This window comes from Diabrotica virgifera, chromosome 4 (genome assembly GCF_917563875.1).
Source record: "Diabrotica virgifera virgifera chromosome 4, PGI_DIABVI_V3a".
Classification (NCBI taxonomy): domain Eukaryota; kingdom Metazoa; phylum Arthropoda; class Insecta; order Coleoptera; family Chrysomelidae; genus Diabrotica; species Diabrotica virgifera.
In genome coordinates, this window is record NC_065446.1 from 155,657,655 (window position 1) to 155,684,286 (window position 26,632).

Consider the following 26,632-nt stretch of genomic DNA (forward strand, 5'->3'; position numbering starts at 1 on the left):
TAACATTAGTTTAGTTCTTTAAGTGAGGAATGTATTAAATTTTTTTATACAGCGGCATGATATAGAAAATGATCCTTGGACTATTCCCTACCGTCTGTGAAAATTTCAAGTAAATCCATGCTGGACGAAAAAATTGCGAGTCAAAATGCTTCATTTCCTCGACTATAGAAGGAGGAGAAACAATCAGTAAATGTAACGAATACAAATACCTGGGTATGAATATGAAAATCACGAATGATGGAACACTGGACGGAGCCGTTAAAGAACGAAACACTCAGGGCAGGAAAGCAATTAGGCTCCTAAACTCAGTAGTCTGGGACAAGCAGATAAACAACCAAAACAAGAAAAAGATCTATAACGCTGTAGTGAAAAGCATTATAACATACAGCTGCGAAGTATGGCATATGAAGGAAAAATCAAAATGAATGTTAGAGGTCACCGAAATGGATTTCTGGAGAAGGGCTGCAGGAAGCTCAAGAAGAGAACATGTCACCAATGAACGGATACGAGAAATAATGAACGTCACACATACAATAAATGACGAAATTAACGAAATACAACTACGATGGTTTGGTCACGTACAAAGAATGCATGAAGACAGAATACAAAGAATAATACTATACACTTCGCGCTCGTTTTGGCATCCGTTATACTGGCAACAATGTACTTATGGTATCAGGTAAAATATTTAACCTTGGTCGTGTTTACGTGACAATTTAGTTAATAGGCCTTGGGCCCGCATATACAATTATTATTTATGACCACACCGTTGAAACTTTTTGTACTTGTTATTTGGGTGGAGTCGGACAAATTTTGAGCTTGGCGCATTATGGTAGTGGGGCGTTTGTCTGTCAAGCGGTGACGAAGTTGTCAATTTTATGCAAGAAAAAAATTTATTACCACATTGGTCATTCTATTTTAATCAATGGATTTTATCATATAAACAACGAAAACAATTTTGTCGGACAAAAATATTGGGGCATATGACGCGTCGGACACGCTAAATATGTCAAATTTATGAAAATAATAAATTTATTACCACATCGATAATTTTAACGGTATCTATCATAAAACCTTTTTACAATAATGTGGTAACCTTGTCGGACAATTTTCACGGGGCATATGCGCAGTCGGACGCGCCGAAGATGTCAATTTCCTGAAATTTTTTTATTTACAACCATTTTTCCGACAACATTAGTAGGTTATAAGTAATTATATTCTTAATCAAAAAATCAAAGTGTCGGACAAAAATATTGGGGCAACTCGACAGTCGGACAAAAAATTTAATTTTTATTAGTAAAGTATACTTTCAAATTATGCTGGGTTCGTGCATCCCTTATCTTTACAACCATTTTTCCGACAAAAGTAGTAGGTTACAAGTAATTATATTCTTAAACAAAAAATGTAATTGTCTGACAAAAATGTTGGGGCAAACGAACAGAAAACTTAATTCTTTTAGGCTATCGACGAGGAGGTATTATCAAAAAAAAAATTTAAAACAGTGTTTCTCGGTTACTTTTGAATCGATTTAGCTGAAAATTGGTACACACACTAAGTAAAGCATTTAAAAGGGTATGACGCAGATCGGAACCCAAAATTTTCTTAAAAAATTTTCCGACAAGAGGGAAAATTTTAGAAAAATTGTGATCTGATAATGTGTGTACATACTCCTTGAACAACGACAAACATCGTTCTGTATTTTTTTTCTCGAATTAAAAAAAAATTTTCAGCGCATGTATCAGGTTATAAGTAGCTATATTTCAAATCAAAAAATCTAAGGGCCCGACATAAATAGTGGGGCACATCCAAAGTCGGACAAAAAATTTAATTTTTATTAATAAACTATACTTTTAAACTATTCTGGGTTCGTGCATCCCTTATCTTTACAACCATTTTTCCGACAAAAGTAGTAGGATACAAGTAATTATACTCTTAAACAAAAAATGTAATTGTCTGACAAAAATGTTGGGGCAAACGAACAGGAAACTTAATTCTTTTAGGCTATGGACGAGGAGGTATTATCCAAAAATATTTTAAAACAGATTTTTTCGGTTATTTTTGAATCGATTTAGCTGAAAATTGGTACACACACTAAGTAAAACATTTAAAAGGGTATGACGTAGAGCTGTACCCAAAATTTTCCCAAAAAAATTTCGGACAAGAGGGAAAATTTTAGAAAAATTGTGATCTGATAATTTGTGTACATATTCCTTGAAAAACGACAAACATCGTTCTGTAGTTTTTTTTCTCGAAATAAAAAAAAATTTCCGACACAAGTATCAGGTTATAAGTAGTTATATTCCAAATCAAAAAATCTAAGTGTCCGACAAAAATATTGGGTCAAATCCAAAGTCGGACAAAAAATTTAATTTTTATTAATAAACTGTCTTTTAAACCTTACTGGGTTCGTGCAACCCTTACCTTTAAAACCATTTTTCCGACAACATTAGTAGGTTATAAGTAATTATATTCTTAATCAAAAAATCAAAGTCTCGGACAAAAATATTGGGGCAACTCGACAGTCGGACAAAAAATTTATTTTTATTAGTAAAGTATAATTTCAAATTATGCTGGCTGCGTGCATCCCTTATCTTTACAAACATTTTTCCGACAAAAGTAGTGGGTTACAAGTAATTATATTCTTAAACAAAAAATATAATTGTCTGACAAAAATGTTGGGGCAAACGAACAGAAAACCTAATTCTTTTAGGCTATCGACGAGGAGGTATTATCAAAAAAAAATTTTAAAACAGTGTTTCTCGGTTACTTTTGAATTGATTTAGCTGAAAATTGGTACACACACTAAGTAAATCATTTAAAAGGGTATGACGTAGATCGGAACCCAAAATTTTCTTAAAAAATTTTCCGACAATAGGGAAAATTTTAGAAAAATTGTGATCTGATAATTTGTGTACTTACTCCTTGAACAACGACAAACATCGTTCTGTAGTTTTTTTTTTCGAAATAGAAAAAAATTTCCGACACAAGTATCAGGTTATAAGTAGTTATATTCCAAATCAAAAAATCTAAGTGTCCGACAAAAATATTGGGTCAAATCCAAAGTCGGACAAAAAATTTAATTTTTATTATTAAGCTGTCTTTTAAACTTTACTGGGTTCGTGCAACCCTTACCTTTAAAACCATTTTTCCGACAACATTAGTAGGTTATAAGTAATTATATTCTTAATCAAAAAATCAAAGTGTCGGACAAAAATATTGGGGCAACTCGACAGTCGGACAAAAAATTTATTTTTATTAGTAAAATATACTTTCAAATTATTCTGGCTTCGTGCATCCCTTATCTTTACAACCATTTTTCCGACAAAAGTAGTAGGTTACAAGTAATTATATTCTTAACCAAAAAATATAATTGTCTGACAAAAATGTTGGGGCAAACGAACAGAATACCTAATCGTTTTAGGCTATAGACGAGGAGGTATTATCAAAAAAAAATTTTAAAACAGTGTTTCTCGGTTACTTTTGAATCGATTTAGCTGAAAATTGGTACACACTAAGTAAAGCATTTAAAAGGGTATGACGTAGATCGGAACAAAAAATTTTCTTAAAAAATTTTCCGACAAGAGGGAAAATTTTAGAAAAATTGTGATCTGATAATTTGTGTACATCCCCCTTGAACAACGACAAACATCGTTCTGTAGTTTTTTTTCTCGAAATAAAAAATAAATTTCCGACACAAGTATCAGGTTATAAGTAGTTATATTCCAAATCAAAAAATCTAAGTGTCCGACAAAAATATTGGGTCAAATCCAAAGTCGGACAAAAAATTTAATTTTTATTAATAAACTGTCTTTTAAACATTACTGGGTTCGTGCAACCCTTACCTTTAAAACCATTTTTCCGACAACATTAGTAGGTTATAAGTAATTATATTCTTAATCAAAAAATCAAAGTCTCGGACAAAAATATTGGGGCAACTCGACAGTCGGACAAAAAATTTATTTTTATTAGTAAAGTATACTTTCAAATTATGCTGGCTGCGTGCATCCCTTATCTTTACAAACATTTTTCCGACAAAAGTAGTGGGTTACAAGTAATTATATTCTTAAACAAAAAATATAATTGTCTGACAAAAATGTTGGGGCAAACGAACAGAAAACCTAATTCTTTTAGGCTATCGACGAGGAGGTATTATCAAAAAAAAATTTTAAAACAGTGTTTCTCGGTTACTTTTGAATTGATTTAGCTGAAAATTGGTACACACACTAAGTAAATCATTTAAAAGGGTATGACGTAGATCGGAACCCAAAATTTTCTTAAAAAATTTTCCGACAATAGGGAAAATTTTAGAAAAATTGTGATCTGATAATTTGTGTACTTACTCCTTGAACAACGACAAACATCGTTCTGTAGTTTTTTTTTTCGAAATAGAAAAAAATTTCCGACACGAGTATCAGGTTATAAGTAGTTATATTCCAAATCAAAAAATCTAAGTGTCCGACAAAAATATTGGGTCAAATCCAAAGTCGGACAAAAAATTTAATTTTTATTATTAAACTGTCTTTTAAACTTTACTGGGTTCGTGCAACCCTTACCTTTAAAACCATATTTCCGACAACATTAGTAGGTTATAACTAATTATATTCTTAATCAAAAAATCAAAGTGTCGGACAAAAATATTGGGGCAACTCGACAGTCGGACAAAAAAATTATTTTTATTAGTAAAATATACTTTCAAATTATGCTGGCTTCGTGCATCCCTTATCTTTACAACCATTTTTCCGACAAAAGTAGTAGGTTACAAGTAATTATATTCTTAAACAAAAAATATAATTGTCTGACAAAAATGTTGGGGCAAACGAACAGAAAACCTAATTCTTTTAGGCTATCGACGAGGAGGTATTATCAAAAAAAAATTTTAAAACAGTGTTTCTCGGTTACTTTTGAATCGATTTAGCTGAAAATTGGTACACACACTAAGTAAAGCATTTAAAAGGGTATGACGTTGATCGGAACCCAAAATTTTCTTAAAAAATTTTCCGACAAGAGGGAAAATTTTAGAAAAATTGTGATCTGATAATTTGTGTACATACTCCTTGAACAACGACAAACATCGTTCTGTAGTTTTTTTTTCTCGAAATAAAAAAAAATTTCCGACACAAGTATCAGGTTATAAGTAGTTATATTCCAAATCAAAAAATCTAAGTGTCCGACAAAAATTTTGGGTCAAATCCAAAGTCTGACAAAAAATTTAATTTTTATTAATAAACTGTCTTTTAAACCTTACTGGGTTCGTGCAACCCTTACCTTTAAAACCATTTTTCCGACAACATTAGTAGGTTATAAGTAATTATATTCTTAATCAAAAAATCAAAGTGTCGGACAAAAATATTGGGGCAACTCGACAGTCGGACAAAAAATTTATTTTTATTAGTAAAGTATACTTTCAAATTATGCTGGGTTCGTGCATCCCTTATCTTTACAACCATTTTTCCGACAAAAGTAGTAGGTTACAAGTAATTATATTCTTAAACAAAAAATATAATTGTCTGACCAAAATGTTAGGAAACGAACAGAAAACTTAATTCTTTTAGGCTATCGACGAGGAGGTATTATCAAAAAAAAATTTTAAAACAGTGTTTCTCGGTTACTTTTGAATCGATTTAGCTGAAAATTGGTACACACACTAAGTAAAGCATTTAAAAGGGTATGACGTAGATCGGAACCCAAAATTTTCTTAAAAAATTTTCCAACAAGAGGGAAAATTTTAGAAAAATTGTGATCTGATAATTTGTGTACATACTCCTTGAACAACGACAAACATCGTTCTGTAGTTTTTTTTCTCGAAATAAAAAAAAATTTCCGACACAATTATCAGGTTATAAGTAGTTATATTCCAAATCAAAAAATCTAAGTGTCCGACAAAAATATTGGGTCAAATCCAAAGTCGGACAAAAAATTTAATTTTTATTAATAAACTGTCTTTTAAACCTTACTGGGTTCGTGCAACCCTTACCTTTAAAACCATTTTTCAGACAACATTAGTAGGTTATAAGTAATTATATTCTTAATCAAAAAATCAATGTCTCGGACAAAAATATTGGGGCAACTCTACAGTCGGACAAAAAATTTATTTTTATTAGTAAAGTATACTTTCAAATTATGCTGGCTTCGTGCATCCCTTATCTTTACAACCATTTTTCCGACAAAAGTAGTAGGTTACAAGTAATTATATTCTTAAACAAAAAATATAATTGTCTGACAAAAATGTTGGGGCAAAAGAACAGAAAACCTAATTCTTTTAGGCTATCGACGAGGAGGTATTATCAAAAAAAAAATTTTAAAACAGTGTTTCTCGGTTACTTTTGAATCGATTTAGCTGAAAATTGGTACACACACTAAGTAAAGCATTTAAAAGGGTATGACGTAGATCGGAACCCAAAATTTTCTTAAAAAAATTTCCGACAAGAGGGAAAATTTTAGAAAAATTGTGATCTGATAATTTGTGTACATACTCCTTGAACAACGACAAACATCGTTCTGTAGTTTTTTTTCTCGAAATAAAAAAAAATTTCCGACACAAGTATCAGGTTATAAGTAGTTATATTCCAAATCAAAAAATCTAAGTGTCCGACAAAAATATTGGGTCAAATCCAAAGTCGGACAAAAAATTTAATTTTTATTAATAAACTGTCTTTTAAACCTTACTGGGTTCGTGCAACCCTTACCTTTAAAACCATTTTTCCGACAACATTAGTAGGTTATAAGTAATTATATTCTTAATCAAAAAATCAAAGTGTCGGACAAAAATATTGGGGCAACTCGACAGTCGGACAAAAAATTTATTTTTATTAGTAAAGTATACTTTCAAATTATGCTGGCTTCGTGCATCCCTTATCTTTACAACCATTTTTCCGACAAAAGTAGTAGGTTACAAGTAATTATATTTTTAAACAAAAAATATAATTGTCTGACAAAAATGTTGGGGCAAACGAACAGAAAACCTAATTCTTTTAGGCTATCGACGAGGAGGTATTATCAAAAAAAAATTTTAAAACAGTGTTTCTCGGTTACTTTTGAATCGATTTAGCTGAAAATTAGTACACACACTAAGTAAAGCATTTAAAAGGGTATGACGTAGATCGGAACCCAAAATTTTCTTAAAAAATTTTCCGACAAGAGGGAAAATTTTAGAAAAATTGTGATCTGATAATTTGTGTACATACTCCTTGAACAACGACAAACATCGTTCTGTAGTTTTTTTTCTCGAAATAAAAAAAAATTTCCGACACAAGTATCAGGTTATAAGTAGTTATATTCCAAATCAAAAAATCTAAGTGTCCGACAAAAATATTGAGTCAAATCCAAAGTCGGACAAAAAATTTAATTTTTATTAATAAACTGTCTTTTAAACCTTACTGGGTTCGTGCAACCCTTACCTTTAAAACCATTTTTCCGACAACATTAGTAGGTTATAAGTAATTATATTCTTAATCAAAAAATGAAAGTGTCGGACAAAAATATTGGGGCAACTCGACAGTCGGACAAAAAATTTATTTTTATTAGTAAAGTATACTTTCAAATTATGCTGGGTTCGTGCATCCCTTATCTTTACAACCATTTTTCCGACAAAAGTAGTAGGTTACAAGTAATTATATTCTTAAACAAAAAATATAATTGTCTGACAAAAATGTTGGGGCAAACTAACAGAAATCTTAATTCTTTTAGGCTATCGACGAAGAGGTATTATCAAAAAAAAAAATTTAAAACAGTGTTTCTCGGTTACTTTTGAATCGATTTAGCTAAAAATTGGTACACACGCTAAGTACTACAATTAAAAGGGCATGACAAAGAATTATACACAAAATTTTCCAAAAAGATTTTCCGACAAGAGGGAAAATTTCGGAAATTTTTTTTAAAATTTTAGAATGTTCTCTACAAGGCGGAACCCGACATCCGACGCCCTGAAGGGCACTAAGGATTATGAGAAAGAAGAAGAAGGAATGTTCTCTACGTTACGTCCTTATAAATATTATAAGGTGTATTTCTACAAATTTTCAGTTTGATCTATGTAGATCTAACCGAGAAAAATTGTTTATAGTTCGCTTTGGTCTCCTTGATGCTTATTATTTTTTTATATCCCAGAGAACGGCTGTTCCCGTACATGCGACACTATATTATACAAGAAATTTTCGATTTTCTAAATGTGACTGAATTGAAAAAATTGGGCCAAATCCAATCTTAAAATATAGGCAAAGAGATATATGTCAACCATCCATTTTGGTCCAAGAGTGTGGATTTTACGTCCCATTTAGAGTCTGTTTTTCGTTCTCGTCCCCAAAACTTCCAAAAATTTCGAAAATTTAAGTCCGACTTTACAGCTTCTTATAGTACTGAACATTACCTTTCCAAAGCATGTTTAATTTTGAAAATTCTTCTCTTCTTCTTCTTCTTCTTCTTCTTCTTTCTTTTATATAGACATTACTATGTCTGTTTTTCAATGTGCCTCCAGTAAGTTGTCATTCCACCTTTTTCGTGGTCTTCCCACTGATCGTCTTCCTATTGGGGAACCTTCTCTGACCGTCCTTACTACTCTATTTGTTGTCATTCGGCTTATGTGGTCGTTCCATTCTACTCTTCTGCTTTTCACCCCATAGGCGTAACCAGGGGGTGGTTTTGGGGGTTATAACCCCCATTTTGGATGTACTTTGAGCTCTATACGTTTAACACAATTATTATTCCATACCCCCAGAGACCTTCAAGTAGACGTAACTCCCCCTTAGGATCATCCTGGTTACACCTCTGTTTCACCCAGTTATTAATGTTGTCCACCTTGCATCTCCTTCATATATCTGCACTTCTAACTCTATCCCACAGCGTCTTACCATCGATTTTTGGCAATGTTTTCATCTCTGCTGTTTCTATAGCATTCTTTTTGTCCTTTCTGTATCAGGTTGTGTTTCTGCCGCGTATGTCATTATTGGTCTGATGACTCTTTTGTAAATTCTGCCTTTCACTTCTTTTCTGGTGTTTTTATTTCTCTATATTGTTTCATTCAGGCAACCTGCGGCTCTGTTTGCTTTATTCACCTGATCTTCCACTTTTGTTTCGAGCTTTCCGTAGCTGCATAGTGTGATGCCTAGATATTTAAACTCCATGACTTGTTCTATTATTTGACCCTCCAGCTCTAATTTACACCTTATTAGATCTGCTGTTATAACCATGCATTTAGTCTTTTTTAGGGAAATTTACATGTTAAATTTTCTAGCGGTTATATTAAATTCGTGCAGCATACGTTGTAAATCATCTTCACTTTGAGAGATTAGTATTGCGTCGTCTGCATAGCAGATTATTTTAAGTGGTTTTTCTCCCATTTGGTATTCTTTTTTTGTTCTTACTTTTTTTATTATTTCGTCCATGATCAGGTTGAACAACAGAGGACTCAGGGAATCTCCCTGTCTTATCCCATTGTCATTTTGAAAATTGTATATACCATTCAAAAGTTACCGATCTCAGAAATTTTATTCAATTTCTATTTAAAAAGGGAAAAATGTTTTGTATGTGTGCATGTTTGTGGAAAAGTTATACCGATCTGAATTTCTTTTCTATGTTTCAAGAGGGGGTCAGGACCGATTCAGAACCGGTATAGCTTGTGACTTTCGACCACCCATAAGCCAGCTATAGGACTTGGTAGGTACAAAACGGCATATTTTTTGGGGGTATATATCTTGGGTTCAAGGAGAGACAGGAAAACCGAAAATACACTAGTTGTAGTGGTTGCGACGCTAAATTTAATAGAGCAATCAAGTTCATTTACCGGTCATTCCAATATTTTTTTATTCTATTTCGTATAGTGTATATTCGATGGACACTAGATCATTTGAGAGATAATGGTAGAAAGACGACCATTTATCTTAACTAGACCAGGGCGCATCTGTAAAAATATTAGTACATTTGGACGTTGAGAGGTGACTCAAATTTTTTTGCAGAAATTGCTTGAAAATAAATCAAATAATAATATTTGAGTTATCCTCCCTCTCAAAAAGGTCCGGAACATTGTTTAAATAATCAAAATGTCAAAAAATTAAGGAAAAATTCGATTTTTTTCTTGGTTTTTTGATTATAACTTTAAAAGTATTCATTTCCGGAAAAAGTTGTACTGACATAAAAGTTGCGTAATTAAATTTCCTACAATATAGAATTGGTTAAAAATTTAAGAAATAGTCACCCTTGTTGCAAAATAGCAATAATTATGAAAAAAAACATACAAAAACAAGTATTCGCATTTTACGTTTTTCAACCATTTATGCTACACTTAAGACCTCCATATTTCACCCTGAAAAATTTTATGATACAGTAAAACAACACTGTAAATTTCATTAAGATCGGTTCAATAGATTTTGCAAAATAAAATTTGCAATCCAGTTTCATAAAAAAAATTCATTTTTTCAAAATGTTACAGGACTGAAAATAAAGCAGATAGCAAGTTGAAATTTTTTTTTGCATATAGAAGTGTACTATACCTTTCATTTGCAATTTTGCAAAATTAAAATCGCTTAACACCACGGCGTCAGGAATTTTTTTAAATAAACATTAATTATTGGTGCTACGCGCAGGTCAGCGGATAGGTTGCTCTGATTGGGCATTCCAATGACCTTTGATAATGATTGATACATTTTAATTATTATGACATTTCGATATAAATAAATAAATTTGTTTATTGCAAAATAAAAACACATACTCTATCCTTTGAAATAACACTTTTATTAGCAAAAACTTTCTTTGTTCATATATTTTAACTTAAATAATAAAAGTTTATTATTTTTAAACATATGCAATTGTTTAAACAATATTTCACAAACAATAATAAAATAAGTTTGATTTTTGTGGAATTAAAAAATTAAAATACAATAAAATATAGAGTAAGAAAATAATATATTAGATAAAGATTGGAAGAAATTTTGGTGGAAATCAACCTGTGTGAATCAAACACCGCTGTCCTGCGCGTAGCACCAAAAATTATTGTTTATTTCAAAAATTTTCTGACGCCGTGGTAATTAATCGATTTTAATTTTGAAAATTGCAAATGAAAGGTACAGTACACTTCTATAAGGAAAAAAAAATTCAACTTGCTATCTGCTTTATTTTCAGTCCTGTAACATTTTGAAAAAATGAATTTTTTTTCCGAAAGCAATATTGCAAAATTTATTTTGCAAAATCTATTGAACCGATCTTAATGAAATTTACAGTATTGTTTTACTGTATCATAAAGTTTTTCTGGATGAAATATGAAGGTCCTAAGTGTAGCATAAATGGTTGAAAAACGTAAAATGCGAATACTTGTTTTTGTATGGTTTTTTCGCAATTATTGCTATTTTGCAACTAGGGTGACTATTTTTTAAATTTTTAACCAATTCTATATTGTAGTAAATTGAATTACGCAACTTTTATGTCAGTACAACTTTTCTCGTAAATGAATACTTTTAAAGTTATAATCAAAAACGAAGAAAAAAATCGAATTTTTCCTTCAATTCTTGACATTTTGATTATTTAAACAATGTTCCGGACCTTTTTGAGAGGGAAGATAACTCAAATAATATTATTTGATTTATTTTCAAGCAATTTCTGCAAAAAAATTTGAGTTACCTCTCAACGTCTATCTCAAAACAGATCCGCCCTTGACTAAACGTGGAATCGAGAAACAATACATTTAAATTCATACATTTAATTTATAAATAACTTTGAAAAACTCCTGATACAAGAATAAAAAAATTGCTAAACGCTGTAAAAATAAGTGGCGCATACAATATTCCAGCTACAAATGAGCATGATTATGGAAACATCTTTTAAAATAAAACTAGAATTTTATTTTCGATCAAAATGAAAATACATTCTTGCGCCACGTAATATTTATATCAGTTCATTTGTAGCTGGAATATTGTATGCGCCACTCATTTTTACGGCGTTTAGCAGTTTTTTTATTCTTGTATACATATACAATGAAAAAAACATCAAATATTATGTAACAAATAATTCTTAAAAATACATAAATTGTTGATTAATTATCGTTATCTTCAAATTCTGAATCTTCAGATAGGTACAAATTTTGTTCATCTTCACTCTCATCGGAAGACGGCTCCCCCTCATCCTGATCATCAGAAGTGGAAACTAATAAATGAAACATTTTATTAAAAAAAAAAGTAATGAAAACTGTTAGACTTATTAAACTAAAGCATTTTTCCCTTTAACTACTCGCGCATCATGTCATAACATAAGTACACGCGTGGCGTACTTTTTGGCTTGGCACCACTTAAAAGCAACGGTTTTGTTTATTTTTTTTTAAATACACTTAGTTGTTTGTTATTAACCTTAATCGGCATTAGCGAATGCTTTGAGTTCCTTCTCAGTAAGTCAATTGGGATTTCAAGCTGGAACCTAATCAAAAATAAAATTATTAATATAAAATTTTTTGAAACATGATTTTTTTACATGAGAAAAAGTTTTGTTTATAAAGAAAAATATATTTTGTGCCATAATGACTAAAAAACAATTATTGAAAGAATTACGTACATTACTGCAATCATGGCGTATTTTGTACACCACCATAAACAACAAATAATAAACTGGTAATTACGGCTTTCTCAGAACGCCGATTCCAACGAAACTAAAACCAATTGTAAAGCACATTCCAGTGATAGGTTAGATAGATAAACTAGGTCAAAAATTAATTTTTTAAATATATTTTCAGTAGAATTCTTATATCTGGCGTTCAAAATACGCCACCGCGTGTAGTTAAAAGTTAAGTAAAATGGACTTAATGCAAGTAATTGTTTCGATTTTTTAAATAAAAATGGTTTAATTTTAAAATTCTTTAAAATATCAAATTTTAAAATATAAAAAAGCAGAAAAGCAGACATACAGAGAAAAACCTTAATATCAGCGTAATAGATTAAATTTTTAATGTAATTATAAATATATTACCTGAATGAGCAGCTATCTCTCGGAATGTGGGACACTGCTCGCCATCGAACCAAAAAAACTCAAAGCTGCCATCGATATTTAACCACCCGCACTCTTGAATATCAAGGTCTGTAGGTCGCCTCAGGTGAGCATTGCACCACACGTTACTGATATAAATGGTTCGTTTTATATGTTGCAATAACTCTTTTTTGGTTGGTGGAAGATTTGATGCGTCGAACCCTTTTAGGTTTTTTCTCCAAATTTTGTCATTTTCATTTTTATTTTTATATTTTCTTTCAAATACTTCGAATCTGCCTTTATCGATATCATTTTTTGTATTTAAACTATATATTTGGCATACATACTCTTCAATAGATTTAAATACTTCGTGTTCTGTATCCAAATATTTCGGCACCGTTTCTAGTAGCTGCATAAAAGCATCTTGATACGATTGTTTTTTTTTTAGTATGGCAAATGGTCTTTTTTTCCCTTTTCTGTAAAAAGCTGGATTAAAATCATTACCCGTAAATATGTGACAAACGGTTAGGGCTCTTGCTAATTTGTCACCTAATCCTTGGTAAATTTTATTCATATTCAAATACTCTCTTTTTTTGTTCGAACACATATTTACCGTAATTTGAATATCTGCTTTTAAATATTTCATATTTGCAAGAATAATTACTGGTATATCCGAGTCAGTGCAATGGACTTCAACGTTGTAATTATTAGGCAGTTGGCATATGTGGTACATAATCTTGGTATCTGCTTCTTCGTGAAAGCAACATAAGTTGTAATCTGTAGTTTTTTTAATATGATTTTCATGTACTTGGTAAGAGTAACAGGAAGTTCCATAACTTAACTTGACTATTTTATCTTGGCATAAAATAACAAAACAATCATCAGTCCAATCATCGATTAAAAATTCAACGAAACTTTCTTTGAAATTTTTACTTCTTAACAGTTTCCCAAAATCAGAGGGTCGCTTATTGTTTTTATGCACGCTATGAACGGTATCATCCTCTCCTCTTTGGCGGTGTTCATAATCTTTTATACTTGGATCGTTGAATTTGTCAAATATAATGTGGACTTCTTTTTTATCTGATACCAACAGCTTAAAAATATACATTGAAATTTTCCCGTATGTATTAGGTACATTTTTCAATGTGTGGAGCAAATAGAAGCCATCGTAGATATGGATATCGGCTTTCGGAGGATTGCCATTCTCTTCCTGGTAAATTAAAAAGTTTATTGTTAATAATTGATTTTATTAAACATTTATATTAATTTTAATTTTTTTAAATACAGTACAACCTGCCACATCCGTACCCGCTCATATCCGGACCTCCCCATATCCAGGTGGTTCTGCCGTCCGTATCTACCAAAATCCCCGGAGAAAGGCAGTCCTGCTGTTGGACAATGCAACCGACCCAAAAGAACTAAAATATGGCGAAATAATGTATTGTAGAATCTATAAAACGTGTCCATCGACGAACGTTATTGACAGCGCTGATTACTGAAATATATGAAGGAGAAAACGTTTCAGAGACTATAAAAGAAGTGGTTTTGATATCCGGATTTTTTCATATCCGGATCGGTCTGTCGCCACATTGATCCGGATATGGCAGATTTTACTATACTTATTTCTTAAAAAGGTTTACCTGATATGACTTCAACTCCTCGAAAATCACTGATTTTTGGGTTTTACAAATAGATCCGTCAGAGTGGCATAAAGAAAATGGAATAGGCGTCAGCGGATATTTCAACGCTTCTTTTAGATCTATATGGCTTTGCAGCGACGCATACAATAATCTTCCAAAAATGTCTCTTTGAATGGTAACTTCTTTGACTTTTCCATTAATTTTTACTTTTTTGACACATTTTGAAGCAAAATTAACAACAGTGTTTTTTAAAATAGCCTTGTCAAACCTTTCTGGGTCTATTTGAGATTCAGTAATAAATTTAATTCGTTGCAGCTCTCCTGTAGTTTCAATATTAGATAAGAATGTGTAAATATCTTCAGATACTGATTGCCCTGAAGATATATTGTACAAATTCTCTTGAGATAAATTGCTTGAAAAAGGATTCGTACATTGCTGTATTATAGTTAACAAATTTTCAACATTTTTATTGCTGTGACAGATAGAAGATTTCCTTAAATCTTTGGTTATATCATCCTTTGAATACAAATTGCAGAAATCCATTAATTTCGAAATCATGTTAGTACGCAGTGAATGGGTAATAGCCCATTTTTGCCGAGCACCCACAGAATTTGTCATATTTATAATGCCTGATGATCTAGAAGCAGCATGTGCATTTATAGTCTGTTCTAGTGTTATGTCGATGGGGTTTCTTGAAAATGGCTTTGTGGTCCTTCTTATGCCAAAGAAGCAATCTCCGTACTCTTGTATCAAACCAGGATGAGTTTCTTCAATCTTTTCTAATTTGTTTAAATATATGGTTAAGTATCTGGCATAATTTTGATGATTGAAAGCGAAAAAAATGTTTGTCATTTTTTCCAAGACATATTTGTAAATGTCAAAATTAGCAGTTCGGATACTAAATTCAAGCATTAGGTAATAATCTATCAATTGTATGTACATCATAAAAATTTGAGGTGTCTTTCCATGGTTCCCTTGTAAAGTATCTTTCTTAAATTGTGCATAATCTTCAAAAATTTTGTGACATAATTCATTATTTATCACTGGATTTTCATTTTCATTTTCTGAGTAATGTTTTAAGTAGGTTTTAATTGTTTCTAAATCATACTGTTTATTTTCTAAAAAAAATTCTACGTGCAATAGTTGAAGTGCAAGTGAAATTATTGGATGAATTTTACAGCAGCGATTAAAATGTTTACCAGTAAGAAATGTATTTATAGATCCATTCGCTAAAACTTCGGCATCAACAAGCATGTTTGTTAAACCACATCCATTAATGAATTTGCCTACAGCTTTAAAAAACGATAGCATAATGTGAAATGATCCTAAATGAATAAATAGATTTTTGAATTCTTCTTCAGCTGATTGAATTTTTAAAGCTATTTTAGCAATGGCCAAATCATAAGTAACATTGAAGTATTTTTTTCCACACTCAGAAGCAATTTTTAAGCTAAGACGCATTGTTTCTTTTATGACTCGTGGATCTGTAGGAGAATCATTGATTTGGGTCAAATAATCTATTTTTTGAATAGTTGAATTATTGTTAGAAATCTTTGCATTGTATCCTACCCACATAGGTACATTCTGTAGATGAAGTTTGTGGGAAAAAATCCAACAAAAGTTTATTTGTTTGAAAAGTAAAACGCACTTTTCGTTATCTGAAGTTGAAGATGTTTCTACGCCTTGGGTATTATCTTCATTTATAAATAATTCTTCGTTACTAGTAGGTGGATCAGTGTTCGTAGATTCTAAACTTACAGTAGTAGTTGGATTAGTGCTCGCAGATTCTTTATTATTTGAGATAAATTCAGGACGTTTTTGTTTCGTTGGTGGTAAATTTTCAGTTTCAAACGACTCAAAAGATCTTTTTCTTCGATTACTTTTATTTCGAAGATTCAGTGCTAAATTTTGTTCCTGAACGTTTGAGCTGTTATGGGATTCCTGAGCAATCAAATGGTTAGCTGCAGGAATATCCTGATAAGCGATTCCAACTGTATCATGAAGTGTATTTTTGCCTGATTGTGTTTCAACGAATCTATCATAATTATCCCAAGCGACTCCACATGCTAAGGAAGAAGTCGGAATTATGCCCGAAGGACACGTTTGTCCATTCGCAATGCACGAGTAAGCTGCAGAAGATTCTAATTCCGCTAAACCTGAATAGCTGATTGAATAACCGCACCTATTTAATATTTCCATTACCTTTACATTGCCAGTAAGACTTTTCATTGACATACCAAAAATAATTTGTTTACGAGGCTTTATATTACCTTTGGTAATGGAATAAATCGAATCGGATGCCAAGCACGCGGTTAATCTTTCGATTCTTTCGGTCTCTACTTTAGTTCCACTCAATGCCGTTTTCCAGAACACATTCAGCCAATTTGGAATGTCGCATTCACCCTTATTTAGAGCTTCAGCGTCAAGAAAATCTGGTAAAGGCTTTTTTTTAATTTGCAAGATTTTTTTTCTATATTTAATTGCAAATTCACGACATTCTTGCTCAAAAATTATGTCAAGGATTTCATCATCATTGATATTTTCTAAATCCGTATTCACTGACATAACAAACCATTTCTTTGAAAAATATTCAAACTTAATTTTTTTTTTCAGATGTATTTCCATATATTGTCTTAGAGTATTAGTCGTTATCAGGTTTTCAGGGAAGTCTTTTCCTTCAGACTCATAGACTTCTTGCAAAAATAAAATGTATATATCTTGCAAATAAGTGACAGAGAAAATTTTTGATTCGCTTACAACTTCCTTTTCAATATACTGAATCAACTGTTTACGAGCAATCTCGTTGTAACCACGTGTATCTGTCCAAATAGTTGTAGGTGGTTTGTTTGTATAAGCTTTAAAATTTGAAAAATATTTTAAACTGCATCTTTGATGATAGAATAACATAATATTTTCATTATTTACTTCTTCGTGAATTGACATTAGCATTTCTACATCATTCATTTCAGTTGCGTAGCTTCGAATTCTATCAAAAAATCTGATTTTATGTTTTGTTTGGCTACAATATAATTTGCGTCCTTTCCATTTAATACTTATGTTTCCACAAAAAAAACATTTTTCTTGACATTTTTGTTCATTTTCAACGATACTATCATCAACAATGTCATTATCCACCTCCATTTCATCTGCATTTTCAATGTCATCTGCATCTCTCGATAATTGTTGTCTTGTACATCTAAAATTACAATTGTAATTAAAACAAAATATTATTACATAAAAATTTAATGTACAAAAAATTGTTAAAAAATAAGATTTAATAATTAAAAAATACTCACTTAACAGAAACATTAACTGGTTCCAAATTAATTGCTGCCGATGAAAAAGACGAGTTAGTCGAATAATCTTCAGTCGATAAATATGACACTGCTGCTTCACTGCAATATAATTTTATTACGTAACATTTATATAAATATGTATATAAATAAAAAACATACCAAACCAACCATGAAGTGGATAAATTTGAAGAATTTGTTTTCAAGTTATCTGCTTCATCAACAGACGAAATTGTTGCACCCACTGATGTTGAGGGAGTCTCACTTAAAAAAAAGTATCATGTAAACATGTTAATTAAAACAAACTTAAAAAACCAAATAATATTGAAGTATCTAATGTTTTGAAACTTATGTTTCTTTTTGTTTAATTAAAAATGTGATCTTAATAGTACTTCAAAATACTTGACTTTTATTTTATTTTTTTTTTGGAAATAAGAACAATATGAATTTAAACTAACAATATGAAATATTACATTGAATTAAAGATTTTTCCTTTTTTCTGATACCTTAATGAACATAAAAAATGTATGAGAAAAAATAAAAGTGGCGTACTTTTTAATTTTTTTTCTTCAATACTTTGTATACCTACGGCTTTTTTGGTCAATTTATAGTATTTTATGAAACAAGACATATAAGTAAACAAAATATAACATTATAAGATTTATTAAAATCGGTTCATTCGGAGAAAACAGCTGAAATCTTATTTTTGGGGGGTAAGCTATCGATGTAAGGCTTAGGAAAAGGAAACGTTTAAATTTGGGAAATAACGACCACCCTAATGTATATGCAAATATGCACCATGTATACTGTGAAAAGTTACTTAATACATTTTATGTATGGGGAATATCAGAGGTCATTTTATGCTTTAATTCGGGAATTTATGAAACCTATGCTGGGTTATAAAGGGCGATGTCAGAAGATACCCTGCATAAAATGCAACGCCCAAATTTTTGGTTTTTATATTTTTATAACACTTTTTTCTAACAGGGTCCAAAATGCACGTTTTTGATTAAAGCCGCATATCACGAGAATCTACATCGATTAACCTTTAATTTGAGCGTTTATAAGTTTAATTTCGTTGAATTGTTATTGCAAAAATAGCCTTCAATTTTTTGTGAGTCACATCAGCCGGAGGGAGAATTTCCCCACCACCATGCCAATATCTCGGCATGCCGTTGCTCGAAAAAACGTATACTATATTTATTTCTTGATAAAAAATAGCTTGTTTTTTTTGAATGCCGCCAGTTTCATTTTTTAATTGTTGAACAAAGTGGCAGCGATTTAAAAAAAATGGCTATCTCAGCCCCTATTTATAAAGAAAATTTAACAACATTTTTAAAGCAATAAAAAAGGGTTATAAAAATTTTTTTAGATTGTTTTTAATTTTATATGAAAATATAGGTATTCAAAAAGAGAATTCAACTTAAATTAAGTACTGCGATTTTTTTCAAAAAGTTATGGCCCTTTACATTATTTTTCGTCTTGGAATAAATAAATTATCAGATTTTAGCAACAAATTAACCGATTAATGACCGATAGGTATTTATGGTTAACATTTGAACTTTATTAAACTGTTAATTGAAAATTTTATGTATAATCAAAAAACAAAGATAAGAGAAAAGAAAAATTGCTGAAAATTATCCAGGGTTTTTTGAATCATAGCAATAAACAACTAAATTATAACACAAAACGTGTAGCATTTAATTGGTTATTTAATTTTAACAAATAAAATGAACTGAAAAAAAAATTAATTAATTCATTTGAAATAATCAAATATTATCGGAATTTCGAAATTCAAAATTAGTTAGATTTGTTTTTAGCAGCAGAAGAAGAATATTTAAACAAAAAATTGCAATTTCCAATAAATCCGAATTATAATTGTTTATTATAAAGTGACATTAATTCAAACATTGTTTTAAAAACAATACCTTTACTTCCGCTTGATTCGTGCTACACGTGCTGAACCTTTATTTTATCTGACGAAAGGTCACAGATGGTGTCTTCAGGATTTTATAGAAGACAAGAAGCGAGTGTATTTTTTTTGTTCAAACTAGACATAGGATTCCTCATTATATTCTATCTATAATAAAAAGTCCATGTGTAGTTTCCACGTCGCCACACTGTAAATTATATAATACATTATACGCATAGGGGTTGTGTGATAGCTCAGTCGAAAGGTTTTTCAATTCTCTATTCACTAATATAAACTTATTTATACAGGATGCCCAAAAAATGTTGTGAATTAAATTAATTGAGACAAAAAGAAGAATGTACGTAATTTATTTAATGCAAAATACGTTTTACTGCTGTCACAAAACCGAAAAAAATGTTAATTTGAAAAAAAACATTGATTTTCTCTTATAGTCAATGTTAAAGCTACCACCCACCTGCCACTTGGGAGTTTGAACATCTAGTTTAAGCGAGAAACAATGTTTTTTTGTGATATAAATGTTTTTGCGTTTTTTCTAACAATAGTAAAATGTATTTTGAATGAAATAAATTACATATTATTATTTTTATTGTGTGATTTAATTTAATTAAAAAAACATTGTGCACTCTGTATAAATAATTATGTTAATGTTTATCTTAGTGAATAGAGCAATGAATAACCTTTCGAATGAGCTATCACACCACCCCTATTCTCATTAAAAAAATCATCGATTACGTCATCACGCCCAGATAGATGACGTCACTAATATGAGATATATGCCAAAAAATTATAATTTACAAATAAAAATCGACCTATTTCAGGATTTTTCTCCAGTCTCCAGTTCTCGAGAAAATGAATTTATTCCAACTCAAACGTCCTCACTGTGTAATACTTTTTCGTCAGACGTTTTCTACGTTCAGTCCGTGCCGCCCCAACCAAGCGTGTCTTCAAAATTAATATCATTTGCTTATTATTATCACTTTTAATATTTTATATAAATCCCAAACAAAATTAATCACTTTGAATATTTTGCATAAACCCCATCTAAACAAATACGCGTTCTTGAATTTTCTTTAAAACATTTAAAATATTATTTAATAAACATACAAATTTGCTATATTTTTTAACAAATTTTATAAATTAATATACTTTCATAGTTGAACCAGAGGTACACATCTCTGATTGAACACACATGTATATTAACATTCTATAAAGTTATACCTTAATATAAAATAAATTATACCAGAATAAGCATTTAGGTATACACGAAATGTGAAAAAGAAAAATAGAAAAAAATTTAATTACAAAATAATATTGCAATTAACAATTTAAAGAAAATATGATAAAAATTCTTACCTTTCAGGAAGAAGAAATTGTTTTTTAACAATAAATTTTTTATAACATTGTGAATGATATCCTATTTCATTATTATCCCAATTTTCTGGCAATTCAACATCATTCCATTGATGCTGATGTTGTTGACGGGCTTTCAAAGATGTAGTACATGACAACCACGTTTTATTAGAGAATTCTTTTACTTTATCCTGGATACCTTTAAAATCTTTTGTTTGGGCACTTAAATGTTTACACAAAAAACACTGCATTTTTATTTATTTAAAAAATATATTAAAGCCACTATACTATACAACTACTTTTTCTATTGTCATACAATATATTATGTCAATTATGATTTCACTACCTGGATCATAATGAACTTCATTATGATACAGATTTTCATTACGATACAGATTTTTAACCAATAGAATCGCGATATGGCATTCGCGATAAAGGTGGCACACTCGCAGTGACCAATGTCGAGTCAAATGCATACGCTTTGACAGTTCTCTATATGTAAACAAACTGACAAACTAGGTACTTAATTTGTTTGCTTTACAAAATTAATAAATTTGAATACAGGGTGTTTGGTAAAGATTGGGTCATAGCTTAAACTTAGATTTCTGAGCTTAAAATAGGTCGATTTAAGCTAACTTACCTTAGTACGAAAGTTGATAATAACAACCGAAATACAGGGTGTCAAATTTAATCTTTTATTATATTTATTGTTGAATATTTCCTGACAGGCATAGGATAATGACACAAAATTTGGCAAGCGGGAGTTTTTTCGGATGAGAAAACTAAATTTGCTACCAAAAATGATGTATTACCCAGAGGGCGCTACGTACGTCTTTCAGCGCCAATTTAATACGTTCAATTTTTTTTTCCCCAACTGTACATACTTTTTGAATCAAAACTTTTATTTTCTGAATATTTTTGCTTAAAAAAGGTATACTACATTCATCTCGCTAAACTCAACTGTTTTTGAGATAGACGCATTTGAACTCTGCGATACAACATAATTTTTTCCATAATATCGTTGTAGTTACACCCGAAAAACCAACTTGAAACCATAATAATTGTGCCAGTTTTCATTTTTATGTCAGTGCATCGCAAATTCCATTTGAAGAAATTGCAATACGTTTTTAAAAAAATTTTATGGTTTTAAGTTATTTTTCGTCTTTAACTACAATATTATGCAAAAAATTATATTGCCTCGCAGACTTAAAATGCTTATCGAAAATGTTTATCTCGAAAACGGTTGAGTTTAACGAGATGAATATAGTAACCTTTTTTAAGTATAAATGTTAAGAGAATAAAAGTGTTGATTCAAAAGGTATGTAGAGTGAGAAATAAAACAATTGAATCTATTAAATGAGCGCTGAAAGGCGTATGTGGCGCCCTCTGGATAATATATCATTTTTGGTGGCAAATTTAGATTTATTGTCCCGAAAAACCCCTGCTTACCGAATTTCGTGTTATTATCCCATGCCTGTTAGGAAATATTCAAGAATAAATAAAATAAAAGTTTAACTTTATCACCTTGTATGTAGATTATTATCAACTTATGTACTAAGGTAAGTTAGCTTATATCGACCTATTTTAACCTCAGGAATCTAAGGTTAAGCTATGGCCCATTCTTTACCAAACACCCTGTATATGTACACTCTGGACCAAAATTAATCAACCACCTTAAAAATGGGTTATTTTTGATGGTTTGTATTTTATAAACCTCTTGTCCGATTTAAGTGATTTTTTCGTAACATTAGCGCCTTATTCTTTAGCAATATCCCTGTAGTAATATTGTCGGTACACACATAATTTTTATTGCAAACCTAGTGTATGAATCAAACTGTGTTTTTTCTCAAAGTTCGCATCACCCCGTGGAATATTCTAGCATCTCAACATAGCTCATAGCCTCATTCCTTCTCAACATTCAGTTTTTTCATTAATTCGTTTATGTTGGATAATAAAAAAGTTAAGGACTTTAAAAACTAGCCATGTTTTTCATAGACAAAGTGTGTTTTTAAATGGCAAACTTTAAGGAGTAATTGTGCATGACAAAATAAAGTCAGTTTGCTTTACGAGAAAAACGTATGTCCACAAATGCATCGTTTCCGAGATAGGGGGTGTTGAAGTTTTTCTGACAAACTGACGATTTATTTATTGCTTTAAAACCAGTTGAGATATGCAAATGAAATTTGGTGGGTTTTAAGAGGTAGTTATTGCACATTTTTTAACTACAGTTAAGAATTTAATATTCACCATTGGCGCGCATACGGGTAATATGAGCCGAAGAATACGTAATTTAATATGAAGTCAAAAATGTATAAAATTTAATTTTTTTTAAATTGTACCAAAACGCCCCATTATTTTTGTCCTACAAGTGATCCAATATGCATTACACATGTAAAAAAACAGTACAAAATAAAAATAACATCTGTGGTAATAAATAAAAAAATTTCATGAGATTGACATTTTCGGCGCGTCCGACTGCGCATATGCCCCGTGAAAATTGTCCGACAGGGTTACCACATTATTGTAAAAAGGTTTTATGGTAGATACCGTTAAAATTATCCATGTGGTAATAAATTTATTATTTTCATAAATTTTAAGTTATTTTTCGGGTGTAACTTTAATGATATTATGCTAAAAATGATGGTGTATCGCATATTTAAAATGCGTTTATCTCGAAAACGGTTGAGTTTAGGAAGATGAAAGAAGTATACCTTTTTTAAGTAAAACTAATAGGAAAATAAAAATTTTAATGTCAAAATTATACAGAGTGAGGGATAAAAAAAATTGAACGTAATAAATGAGTGCTGAAAGGCATATGTGGCGCCCTCTGGGCAATGCATAATTTTTGGTAAGGAATTTAGATTTCTCGACCCAAGAAACCCCCAAATGTAAAATTACATGTTGTTATCTCATACCTATCAGGAAATATTAAATAATAAATAAAAAAAAAGTTTAACTTTGACACCCTGTATCTCGGCTATTATAAACTTTGTACTAAGGTAAGTTAGCTTAAATCGGCCTATTTTAACCTCAGGAACCTGAGGTTAAGCTATGGCCCATTCTTTACCAAACACCCTGTATGCATAAAAATTACTTTTTCTTTTAATTGTACCAAAACGCCCCATTATTTTTGTCCGACAAGTGATCCAATATGCATTACACATGTAAAAGAACAGTACAAAATAAAAATGACATCTGTGGTAATAAATAAAAAATTTTCAGGAAATTGACATCTTCGGCGCGTCCGACTGCGCATATGCCCCGTGAAAATTGTCCGACAGGGTTACCACATTATTGTAAAAAGGTTTTATGATAGATACCGTTAAAATTATCCATGTGGTAATAAATTTATTATTTTCATAAATTTTAAGTTATTTTTCGGGTGTAACTTTAATGATATTATGCTAAAAATGATGGTGTATCGCATATTTAAAATGCGTTTATCTCGAAAACGGTTGAGTTTAGGAAGATGAAAGAAGTATACCTTTTTTAAGTAAAACTAATAGGAAAATAAAAATTTTAATGTCAAAATTATACAGAGTGAGGGATAAAAAAAATTGAACGTAATAAATGAGTGCTGAAAGGCATATGTGGCGCCCTCTGGGCAATGCATAATTTTTGGTAAGGAATTTAGATTTCTCGACCCAAGAAACCCCCAAATGTAAAATTACATGTTGTTATCTCATACCTATCAGGAAATATTAAATAATAAATAAAAAAAAAGTTTAACTTTGACACCCTGTATCTCGGCTATTATAAACTTTGTACTAAGGTAAGTTAGCTTAAATCGGCCTATTTTAACCTCAGGAACCTGAGGTTAAGCTATGGCCCATTCTTTACCAAACACCCTGTATGCATAAAAATTACTTTTTCTTTTAATTGTACCAAAACGCCCCATTATTTTTGTCCGACAAGTGATCCAATATGCATTACACATGTAAAAGAACAGTACAAAATAAAAATGACATCTGTGGTAATAAATAAAAAATTTTCAGGAAATTGACATCTTCGGCGCGTCCGACTGCGCATATGCCCCGTGAAAATTGTCCGACAAGGTTACCACATTATTGTAAAAAGGTTTTATGATAGATACCGTTAAAATTATCCATGTGGTAATAAATTTATTATTTTCATAAATTTTAAGTTATTTTTCGGGTGTAACTTTAATGATATTATGCTAAAAATGATGGTGTATCGCATATTTAAAATGCGTTTATCTCGAAAACGGTTGAGTTTAGGAAGATGAAAGAAGTATACCTTTTTTAAGTAAAACTAATAGGAAAATAAAAATTTTAATGTCAAAATTATACAGAGTGAGGGATAAAAAAAATTGAACGTAATAAATGAGTGCTGAAAGGCATATGTGGCGCCCTCTGGGCAATGCATAATTTTTGGTAAGGAATTTAGATTTCTCGACCCAAGAAACCCCCAAATGTAAAATTACATGTTGTTATCTCATACCTATCAGGAAATATTAAATAATAAATAAAAAAAAAGTTTAACTTTGACACCCTGTATCTCGGCTATTATAAACTTTGTACTAAGGTAAGTTAGCTTAAATCGGCCTATTTTAACCTCAGGAACCTGAGGTTAAGCTATGGCCCATTCTTTACCAAACACCCTGTATGCATAAAAATTACTTTTTCTTTTAATTGTACCAAAACGCCCCATTATTTTTGTCCGACAAGTGATCCAATATGCATTACACATGTAAAAGAACAGTACAAAATAAAAATGACATCTGTGGTAATAAATAAAAAATTTTCAGGAAATTGACATCTTCGGCGCGTCCGACTGCGCATATGCCCCGTGAAAATTGTCCGACAAGGTTACCACATTATTGTAAAAAGGTTTTATGATAGATACCGTTAAAATTACCGATGTGGTAATAAATTTATTATTTTCATAAATTTGACATATTTAGCGTGTCCGACGCGTCATATGCCCCAATATTTTTGTCCGACAAAATTGTTTTCGTTGTTTATATGATAAAATCCATTGATTAAAATAGAATGACCAATGTGGTAATAAATTTTTTTCTTGCATAAAATTGACAACTTCGTCACCGCTTGACAGACAAACGCCCCACTACCATAATGCGCCAAGCTCAAAATTTGTCCGACTCCACCCAAATAACAAGTACAAAAAGTTTCAACGGTGTGGTCATAAATAATAATTGTATATGCGGGCCCAAGGCCTATAAAGAACCCAGACAAATTATATTTATATCTTTTGCTATTTTGGCGTTTTGTCATAGAAAATCGGTTTTATATACAGGGACTTTACCGACAAACGAAGACAGGAGATTCCTCAGATAATTTTAAGACAATTTAACCCAATTCACCTAGTCGGAAAATGCTTCTTAAGGGAGCTAGGGCTCTTCAAAGATGGCGTCATGAAATTAGTTTTTCTTAAATACCTCCAGAACGCTTAGATTTAGAAAAACGAAAATTGGTATGCATATTTAGTTTTCAGAGATG

General features: G+C 30.9%; 2 protein-coding genes across 3 annotated transcripts in view; both read right to left on the reverse strand.

Moving 5' to 3' along the window:
- Positions 1 to 26,632, reverse strand: part of LOC126883970 (phosphatidylinositol 4,5-bisphosphate 5-phosphatase A-like) — a 236,386-nt gene that overhangs the window by 51,253 nt on the left and 158,501 nt on the right. The gene's annotated exons all lie outside the window — the stretch shown is intronic.
- On the reverse strand, positions 11,675 to 21,783 carry LOC126883969 (uncharacterized). Its single transcript, XM_050649737.1, has 6 exons — positions 21,156 to 21,783; positions 18,032 to 18,133; positions 17,873 to 17,971; positions 14,577 to 17,772; positions 12,940 to 14,146; positions 11,675 to 12,126 (listed from the first exon to the last, which is right to left on the reverse strand). Exons 1-6 carry the CDS (start codon positions 21,401 to 21,403, stop codon positions 12,017 to 12,019), a joined length of 4,962 nt encoding a protein of 1,653 aa, XP_050505694.1. The 5' UTR covers positions 21,404 to 21,783; the 3' UTR covers positions 11,675 to 12,016.